This window comes from Neofelis nebulosa, chromosome 6 (genome assembly GCF_028018385.1).
Source record: "Neofelis nebulosa isolate mNeoNeb1 chromosome 6, mNeoNeb1.pri, whole genome shotgun sequence".
Lineage (NCBI taxonomy): Eukaryota > Metazoa > Chordata > Mammalia > Carnivora > Felidae > Neofelis > Neofelis nebulosa.
Window position 1 is genome coordinate 32,840,470 of NC_080787.1, and position 10,185 is coordinate 32,850,654.

A 10,185-nucleotide genomic window follows, 5' to 3' on the forward strand; every position below is an offset into this window, starting at 1 on the left:
CAAAAAAAACCAAACAGGCAGTTGATAAGGAAGGAGAAATGGGAGAGAAGAGTTGAGGTGCATTGTTTGTCACTCCACACGCTTGCAATTCAATTGTGAACCACTAGGAGGAACAGAATTAAATAACTAAATGGGGGTACAAGGTTAGGGTTAGGATTCCCAGACTTTCCTCTTGGGGAAAACAGAGGTACAGACTGAGCAAAAGTGGAAGAAGCCACACCCCCAATGAGGCAACTGCCAGGGACAGGGGAGAGGATTCCACATAGACTCAACATGTAGGTGTGGTTGTAAACCTGGGACTTTGGCAGGTAGGGCTGGGAGCTAGTGGGGTTTGTAAACCAGGCTGGTGGTCAAGGGAGGTGGCAGGAGCTGTAAACAAAGGGGCAGTGACCTAAGGAACAGGAAGGAGAGGGGCCTGTAAATAGAATGGGGGCAGGCTGCCCAGGATGAGTGTTTAAATTGTAAGAGCCCTCAAGGGGTGGTGGGGAGTAAAGGAAGGCTGGAGAGTGTACTCTGTCCATGGAGATGTAAGAGGTGCTTCATCTCCCTCCCCCAACCCCTCACCCCCATGAGCTCTATGCTCCTCCCCAGGACTTGATGCTCACTCTTGAATCACCCAGGGTGCACCAGCATGTCTGATGCACTCACATCAGAGACCTTTGGTGAATGTGGAAACTGTGGGTAAGTAGCTCTGCCCCTATAAACAGGATGAGGAAAGCAAGTTGGAAGATGTCGGTTGCCTTCCCTTCCAAGCTCATGTTCAGGGTTTCTCTGTTCTCAATCTTCTGGGCTCCAGGATCTTCAGTTCTGGGAAAGGGAAAGGTATAGACCGTATGTTGGAAGAGGGTCACCTCCGGCAGGACTCATCTGTGGGAGAGGAGGCAATAATGATAGAGAATGAGTGAGGGCCTCTGCCACCTGCCTTCCCCCCTTACTCTCCACACTGAAGATAAGTCTTTATATCTTTCATGCTGAGTGCTTGCTACTACAATAACAGCAGCCATCATTCACTAAGCTTGCATTCTGTGCCAGGCATTCTTACAACCTGTTTAATCACACAATAACCCCAGATGAGTTTAAGTAATTTAATGTCCAGCCATAGTTCCAAGATGCTTCATAAAAATTACTGAACCCTCTCAGTAAACCCCAGGAGGTGGTTATTTTTAGCTCCATGTCATAATTGCTAAAAATAAGGCCAGAGAGCAGGTAATTTCCTGGAGATTACACCACAGGTAAGAGACAAGATGGAATTTAAACACAGTCCTGTCTTGGGGCGCCTGGGTGGTTCAGTCGGTTAAGCGTCCGACTTCGGCTCAGGTCACGATCTCGCGGTCCGGGAGTTAGAGCCCCGCGTCGGGCTCTGTGCTGACTGCTCAGAGCCTGGATCCTGTTTCAGATTCTGTGTTTCCCTCTCTCTCTGACCCTCCCCCGTTCATGCTCTGTCTCTCCCTATCTCAAAAATAAATAAACATTAAAAAAAAAAAAAAAATTTAAACACAGTCCTGTCTGACCAAAACCTTGTGTTTTTAACCACAGTAGAGTGCTCAGAGTTATGGTTTTGAAATCTGGAGATCCCTTGTGCACTTCACTTTCTAAGACCTTGGTTTCCCCATTTGTCAAGGGAGTGGGTGGGGTTAGAGATCCTACCAAGTCTCTTCCAGGAGCACCAACATTAATTAATTCCTCCCCTTCCCTCCTGGACTGCAGTGCCCAATAGGAACACCAGGGGGTGTCCTCGGACCAGCAGAGCCTCAGCTCACCCACGATCAGGGCCTTGGTGCGCAGGCCGCCCTGGAGCTCCCGTTGTAGCAGCAACAACTCTTCCTCATCCTCTTCGTCATCGGGTTGGGCCGCTGGGGGGCTGGGGGTACTGGGAGCCTCAGGCTCTGGGCCCAGCTCCTCCAGCACTGAACTTTCAGAGGGGTATTGATACGTGGTCTCCAATGCTGTCTCGCTGAAGGAGATCTTGAGCTGAGAGTAGGAGAGAAACGCAGGAGGCATGGAGTTCAGCCCGGGAAAGCTCCTAGGGAAGCACGTGCCAGGTGGGGAGGGGAGCTGGATTTGGGCACCCTACTGACTTTACTCTCCCTATCCACTCTGGGGCCCAGGGATCCAGTTTTCCTTTTTTTCCCCCTAAATTTTTATTATTTTATGTATTAATTATTATAATATATATAGCACTAATATAATATAATACATAATAATAAATTATTTATAAATATTACTTATGCATTTATTAATTTAATACTTGTTTATTTTGAGAGAGAGAAAACGTGAGGAGAGTTAAAGAGAACCCCATGGGGTGCCTGGGTGGCTCAGTCGGTTAAGCGTCCGACTTCAGCTCAGGTCATGATCTTGGGGTCCATGAGTTTGAGCCCTGCGTCGGCCTCTGTGCTGACAGCTCAGAGCCTGGAGCCTGTTTCAGATTCTGTGTGTCTCTTTCTCTGCCCCTCCCCTATTCACACTCTCTCTCTGTCTCAAAAATAAATAAACGTTTAAAAAAAAAAAAAAAAAAAAAAAAGAGAACCCCAAGCAGGCTCCTTGCTGTCAGCATGGAGCTAGCCGTGAGGGGGCTTGAACTCACCAACTGTGAGACCATGACCTGAGCCAAAACCAAGAGTCCAACACTTAACCGACTGAGCCACCCAGGCATCCCACCCAGTTTTCCTTTTGATATAGGCTCTCCAATCCCAGATTTCCCTTCTTCTATCATATCATTTCCAAAACATCAGACTTTTGCCTGAACTTTGACACAGGTGCAGAAGTGAGTAATAAAGGACCCAGCTTCCTACTCTTTAGACTGTGGGTGGCAGAAGGGTAAAAAGAAAATACGTGGAGATAACCCCTGTGATCAGAACCGAATCTTTGGGTACCCTGAGGGCAATCAAGAAGGCTTCCCAGAGGTAGGAAGTTTGAGTTGGCAGGAAATAGGTGGCTAGAGGGAGTCCCAGGCAAAAGCAAGGAAGAGCACATTGGTTTCCACATCCTCAGACCCTTGGCTGTTCCTGAGAAACAGCCTGTGCCCTCCTGCTCCCCCCCTCACTCCTCTCCTACAGCTGGAGTGAACTCACAACAAAGTGGGGCTGGGGCCTGGGAGGGAAGAAGAGACTCTGCTGAAAAGCCCAGAGGAAACAAGACTCTCCCCTAACACAGAGAGGAGATGGGCCCTTGAGTCCCTGCAAGGGAAGCTAGGTGAGGCGTCAGGGGCAGAGAAGAAAGTCCATGCAAACACAGGTTGGGGTGGAAAGCGCAACAGGAGAAACATGCAGAGACAGAGGCAAAAAGCCAGAGGGGACCTGGAGGGGGCAGAAATCCTCCACAAACACACTGTCCCAAGAGCAGGCGAGCCCCAGATGTTCTCATTCCCTTTCTACTCTTCCCCTTTGCCCTTTTAAGAAGCTCAGGGGCAGGGGCAGAGTGGGATTAACTCTGGGAGCCAAAGCGATTAAGGAGACAAACAGGAGGATTCTGTGTGAACTACTTGGAAAGGTCCAGACCATCTATTCAGGTCTTCCCAGAAGACCTGTTTGGGAAACTTGGAGCTTGGGCCCTGCATCCTTGAGTCTCCACATGGACTGGGGTGTGAGAAAAGAGAAACCGGGAGGGTGGCTGGACAAGTGGATGCTAACGGCTGTACAGAATGTGCAACATGGGTTCCCATGGGAAGCTGGAACTAAGAGACTCCTTGGCTCCAAACCCAGCATTGACTCCCCATTTCACTGGGAGGAAAAGCCAGAGCCTGACGAAGGCCCACAGGGTACTCCCACTGTACCACTTCTCCCTACCCCCCACTTCTCAGGCAACTATCTGCTCCCACTGCAGCCACCCTGGTCACAGTTCCTCTAAGGCCAACAGGGGCACTCCAGTCTTAAGGCCTTTGCACTGGCTATTCCTTCTGCCTGGAACACTGTTCCCCCAAATACCCCCATAGCTCCCTCTCTCCCAGTCACCCTATTTAAAGTTCATATTCACTCCCCCAACTTTCTCGCTGTCTACGTTCCACTTACCCTGTTGTAATTTTTTTCCATAATCATTTACCACCTCCTAATCTACCAGAGAATTTACTTGTTATTCTGTGTCCACTGTCCATAAGAGCATGAAAGTTGCTATGGTGAGTAAGGAAGAGTTGGTTCAGACCTCAGGTGTGGTCCCCACAGACAACCAACACTGGGGACCAGTGTGGAAGGTACACAGTCTGTCTGTGGAACTGCTGGTAGAAATGCATGACAGCAACCAGATCCCTTATATCCCAATTCTTCAGAAGGACCAGTTCTGGTTCTGTTACTGACAGATTTACCCAAACTTCTGGGAACCCATTTATTTTCTTTTCACATTCCCTTTTGGGATAACAAGCTCCATGGTTTGTTATCCACTCTGAAAAATGATTCATTTTATTTGTTCTCAATCCTGTTTGTCTCTCTTCTCCAATCCTGCTTCTCTGCTCACCCCCCCCCCCCCCCAACACACACACACAACTTCTGACTGGGTTTCTCAGGAATGCACAGCCTCCATGGGAGTTTGGTGGAGGGAGTACAGAGGGGTGTGACTCACTTGCTCCTCTCCCATCAGCTATATAAAGTCACAAGGGGGCCAAAGAGGGGAGGGGCCCATCTCTCAGCTAGAAGGGCCTCTGGGGAAGGACACCAGCCACAAGACAGGGCTGGGATTTCTCTCCCATGGCAAGGATGCATTTGATGGCCTTAGCTTCCAAACAAGAGTTATTTCGGGAAGGGGGTGAGGGGGCAGTCCTCTGGTCCCAGAGCAAGTGGATTGGGTCAGAGCTGGAACAAGCATGTCAGTCCCTGCTGAGCAGGGTGCAGAGAGAGGGAAGAAGGCCTCAGACAGGGTGGAGGGGGAGGTGTCTGGGTCTAGAAAACTCTGTGCTGCTTCTCTCCACCCCCACCCCTAGAGCAGCCATGGCTTCCTCATTCTCTCACCACATCCTGAGCAGTTTTGGCAGGCCTAGGGCCCAGCGGTTCCCCACTCAGCCCCACCAGCCTTCCGGCCCCCACCCCAGGCTTCCTGTTTGGGTGATCTGCTTCCGGCTTCCCTGCTCCCTAACCTAGGTATGGTCACCATCACAGGTCCTGTCCTGCACTCACATGGTCCCCAGCTTTGGGCCCTGAATTTCATGCCTCCCTCTGCTCTTCCTCCCCAAAGGCACAGGCCAACCTCTATAGGAAGTGACTTGTCTGAACACCTCACTCTGGCAGTTCCTGGCCTACCTCCTAACATCTGTCCAGCCCAAAGGGGAAGGGGCGGGTAGCAGTCAGAGTGCTCAGGATAGACTCAGGTACCATGGCTCAGGGAGGGGAGCTTGAGCTGCACATGAGGATGAACTGGGGGATCAAGTGTCCCGCAAGCTTAATCTAGGTCTTTGGTCCCTGTGGTTTCCCACTGACAAAGCACGTGCGCGCGCGCGCACACACACAAGACAAATCTGAGGACGTCAGATGAGATGACAACTGGACACTATGAAGGGCTTCTCAGTCTCTGAGGAGATGTGTTAGGTGCAGGGACCTCTCTTTCCTTAGAGATTTTCAAGCTGGAAACTGATTGGTATGTAAGGAAGGGGTTGGGCTGAAGCCACAGCAAGAAGCCTGGCTGCTCCCACTTCCTGCACTTTGTCCTTTTTCCAGTTTAACCTCTAACCCTCTGCTGGCCTCAGCCCCCATCCCTGTCCCCAACTCCCATTGTGTTCCCTGCTCTCAGCTCAGTGTCTCCAAATTCACTTCTCTCTTTTGCTACCCCAAAGGGAGGGAGAGGCCAGGGCAACAGGAAGAGAGGGGAAAACCAACTGCTGAGCCAGTTCTGGGGAGGGAGGGGAAGCCCAGGGAGGAAGGAAGAAGGGGAGTGAGGGGTGGGGGTATTTTGGAAGAAGAGAAGGCTTTTCTTGTCCCAAGAGAGAAGGGAGCACTGTTTAAAAGCAGTGGCCCAGCTGGGGGTGTGCAACCCTGAGGTCACCCACTTCAAATGGCTTCTGTGTGTGCCTCTCCCATGGAGCAGACTTGGGGTTCAAAAGTCTTCTCTTTGGCCAGCCTTATTCCATTCCCCCACCCTCATCCCAGTAGTTCCCTCACTGGCTCTGCCCCCTCTGCCTTGGGACTGAGAACTTCCTCCACTCACTTCTCCCTGCCATTTTCCCCTAGAACTCCAAAGGCACCCCCTGTGCCTCTTCAGGCTTCCTGGCCCCACATTCCCTCCCCTGGGAGGCTGTGTGTGCTTTCAATCTGAGGACCCTGCTCTCATAGATTCTAGGCTGTAGCCTCAGCTCAGGTCTCCACCAGACGGGTTGTGTCCCAGACTCAGAGGAAAGGAAGGAAAGAAATGGGGGGCAGGGAGGGACTCAGAGCCTGAGGGAATGAAGAGTGAGCAGCCTGGGCACACCCTGAGAGAGACACACCCAGAGACAGCACTTGATTTAGGGCAGGATTCTTGGGCTTGGAAATGAATGGAAAAGGAGGGCAACAAGAAGGAAGGGTGTGTGTGCAGAGGAGGAAGGGTTGTGGCAGGAATTAGCACGAAAGAATAGAGGAAGACCAGAACATAGGGATATATAAAAGAAAGGAGTACAGAAAGAACCAATGAGCAGGCTTCTAAAGAAAGCTGGCTTAGCTGTTCCCTACCTGTTTGTGGTGCCTTTCAGGGGACCCCTTGACAAGGCAGCTGCGGCTGAGACGGAGGTAGCCCCCCAGAACCAAGATCTCCTCAGCAGTTGGGTACCGCTTCTTCCCAGCTCCGGCGACTGCAACATCAGCTGTGGCTGGGGTGGCCAGAGGAGTGGTGGGGGCTGCAGGGGGCAGGGACCGCCGGGGGTTGACTGTGAAGGTGTGTCCACTGCGGCGAGGGGCCCCCACCCCTGGCCCTGCCTTCACCCCATAGAACAGTCGGTTCATGAGGGGATCCCCAGGGGACTGGGGGGCAGGTGGGGCTGGGGGTGGGGGAGACAGAGGGGCTGCTGGTGGGGGCCGGGGTTGCACTGCTTCCTCTTCCTGCCCTCTAGAGCCTCCAGTCCCAGCGTCCTCTGGTGGGAAGGGGGAGGGCACAGAGCTGCAGTTCTGCAGGGTTCTCAAAGGCCTGCCCAGAGCCCCCGCCTTCTCCTTCTCAGCCTCGCCTTCTCCAGCCTCTGTACCAAAGGGCCCCAGATACTTCTCAGCAGACTCTGGGGGGACTGGTTTCTGAATTTGAGTCTCTGTGTCCCTGGGTGTCCATTCTCGAACCTTCCCAGAATTCAGGGTCCATTTCCATCCTTCTGTCAGCCTCAGTCCCCTCTCACCATCCTGCACAGGGCTACGCCTTTGTTCTGCTGCCTCCACTTCTCCAGAGCTGCTGTCTGGAGCCTCCCTACTCAGGGTCTCTGACAGCTCTGTAATCTCTTCTGAGGCCAGTGTTGGAATTGGCTTCTCTTCTTTTCTCCCACATTCCTCTGAGCAGTCTTTTCTTTTTTCTAAGCTCAGCCTCCACTCTGATATCTCCAGTTGTACCAAACTCTGTTCCTGAGACTCTCCAGAGTCGGGCCTCCATTTATGGACCTCTGTCAGGCCCATCTTCTGGTTGTCAGACTCCGCTGGGCTCAGTCTACTTTCCACCACCTCTTTTCTCCTCGGGCTTTGTTCTCCAGGCTCTGCCAGTCTCAGACTCCACTCTGGAGTTTCTCCCGGGCTCAGCCTCCATTTCCGCGCTTCTGACAGTCTGGAGCTCTTGTCTCCAGCCTCTCCTGGGCTCTGCCTCCAGTCCCAAGCCTCTGAAGGCCTGGGGCTCGACTCTCGGGCTCCCCCTATCCTCTTCTCTCTGGCCTCCCTGGGACTGAGCCGCTCTTCTCTCGACTCTCTTCCCTTGGGGCTCTGATCCTGCATCTCCCCAGGGCTGGGTCTCTGCTCCCTGGCCTCCAAAGTCCCAGGCCTTCTTTCTGCAAGTAGTTCTTCATTACGCTGCTGCTGCTGCTGCTGCTGCTGCTGCTGCTGGCGCTCCTGCCGAATGAATCGGTTCTGGTGCACTGGCCCAATGGCCTCTAGGAGGACAGCCGACTCGTCTGGGTCTGGAGGTCCAGCCTCTGTAGTCCCAGGTGTAGGGGTAGGCTCCCCAGGAGACAGACCAAGCTTGGCCCGGCGGCGCTCCAGGAGCCCCCGCTTCCAGGCTGGCATCTGGGACAGACGCTCCCGCTCTGCCTTCTCCCGGCCACGAAGGGCTGCCTCCTCCTGCCGTCGCCGGGCTAGCAGCTGTAGCTTCCAGTCTGGGATGGTGGCCATGACCGCGTTGAGCTAAGGGTGCGGAGCGCTGGGGCCAGAGAACAGGAAGGAGAGGCTCCAGAGGCCCTGGGGGTGAGACTGGGGGTGGGCGGAGAGGAAGTAGAGGGGGAGAGGTGGGACACAGAGATGGGCAAAGGAGCTGAAGGTGAAGACAGAGGGAAAGAGGGAGAAGACGGAAAACAGAGAAAGGGGAAAACTAAGAAAGTGAAGAAAAAGCTGTGGACCAAGTGGGGGTGGGGTCGTGGCAGAGAGGAAGAGTGGAGATTCAGGGCAAAGAGGCAGGAGTCAGATTTGGTAATGTACGGTTAATGGTATCACAGACAGTCCCAAGGATGTGAGAGGAGAGAAAGGCGGAAAAAGAAGCCGGCATGAGGGAGGAGAGAGAAAAGAGAGGCGGGGGAGGGGGGGTTGCGGGGGAGTAGGGGTCAGGCGAGGTTTCCCCACAGCTACTCCAGAGGCGGTTAGAGTGGGAAGGCAGGTCAGGGAATCCCGCCCGAGAAGGGGTGGTGGGACCTGAGGAGGGGGGCGGGGAGGTGAGGAGGGGCGGAGAGTGGAGAGGTCCAGGGGAGCAAGGGGACTCCGGGGGCAGAGGGGAAATAGAGCTCCGCGGGAGGAGCGGGGCGCGCGTTTCAGCGCGGGCCGGGGAGGTCCTGGCTCCCCTCCCAGATCCGCTCGGGCCACACCTCTCCGGCCCCCAGCCGCCACCCCTCCGCCCTGCACTCCGCCCCCAGGCAGGTCGGGGGGAAATACCCTCCCTTGGGGACTTTCGGAACCCTGGCGTCCACCCCCACCCGTCCCGCCACCACCGCCTGCCTCTCCCACCGGCCGGGCCCGGGACCCTGGGTGCGGAGCACCGGCTCCACGACTCTGCTCTCCGGACCTTCGAGTCCTATGCCCGGGTCTCCGATCTCACCGAACCCTGACATAGCCGGCCATCCCCACCCAGCTCGGACCGCACAGACAATCTCGGCACAAAGAGGAGACAGCCCAAGGTCCTGGCTGGGGGCAGGAGCGGGGACAGAGGGAGGAGACACCCCTTCCCCAAGTCTGAAGCCCCTCAGTCAACTCACTAGCCAGCGGGGCTCCCAGGGGAGGGGGTGCCGAGGAGCCTGGCGTCCGGAGGGAGGAGGAGAGAGGAAGAGGAGGAGAGTGGGATTGAGGGAGATCCGGAGACAGGAGGGAGGGGAGGAGGGAAGGAAAGGAGGAGGAGGGAAGAGGGAGTAGAGGAGGAGGGACGGAGACAGAGACCTGGGGGCCGGGCGGGGGGCGGCGACCGCTTTGTCTGAGGACAATGGGGAAAGGGAAGGGGGCGCGGGGCGGGGCCAGAGGGGGCGGGGCTTCGCTCCAGAGATCCCCGCGTGGGACTAGACTCCCCGACTCACCCCTTTCCCGCCGCAACCCCTGGCCCTCCGCTCTCTGTCTTCAGGACCCTCAACCCACCCCCACCTCCCAGTAGTCCTGGAGAACCTAGGTGTCCAGACCCTCGCCCCCAGCTCACAGACTCAAGGCAGCGGCCCATGACTCAGGCCCCTCCAGGGACTTGGAGAGGAAGCAGCAGCTGCTGCGAGCCGGGCCCGCCCTTCCCATCTCCTGCCGCTCCTCCCCACGCTTTTGCCTCCCCCCCGCCCCCCACCCCGACAGCCTTTGTTACTGCGGGGTCCAGGGCCGCCACCAGGCTGCGGTGGGTCTGTGGAGAGCCGGGGCGGCTGGAGAAGTGCTCAGAAGCCAACGACTTTGGAAACTGGTTCCCCCACCAGAGCCAATGCCCCACTCTCTAGCTTCATCCTGTCTTCCATGGGTCCCCTGGTCTGCAGTGGGAAAATTGGGGAATTTGGAGGAAGGGGGACCAGGGAGATGGGGGTGGGTCTGCCGGAGTGGTCGCCGCCCAGCTGTCGCCAGAGGGCGCGGTGGCTGCCCAGACTCGAGTTTGGCGTGC

At 55.4% G+C, this 10,185-nt stretch overlaps 1 protein-coding gene across 2 annotated transcripts; it reads right to left on the minus strand.

Moving 5' to 3' along the window:
* Nucleotides 1–9,664, minus strand: PPP1R18 (protein phosphatase 1 regulatory subunit 18). Of its 2 annotated transcripts, XM_058733252.1 has the most exons (4): nt 9,320–9,664; nt 6,627–8,465; nt 1,761–1,971; nt 1–867 (listed from the first exon to the last, which is right to left on the minus strand). In XM_058733252.1, exons 2-4 carry the CDS (start codon nt 8,247–8,249, stop codon nt 848–850), a joined length of 1,854 nt encoding a protein of 617 aa, XP_058589235.1. In that variant the 5' UTR covers nt 8,250–8,465; nt 9,320–9,664; the 3' UTR covers nt 1–847. The 2 variants fall into 2 exon arrangements, with proteins under 2 accessions (XP_058589235.1, XP_058589233.1); XM_058733250.1 differs by lacking the exon at nt 9,320–9,664 and having other exon boundaries at nt 6,627–9,005.
* Between the last annotated feature and the right edge of the window lie 521 nt (nt 9,665–10,185).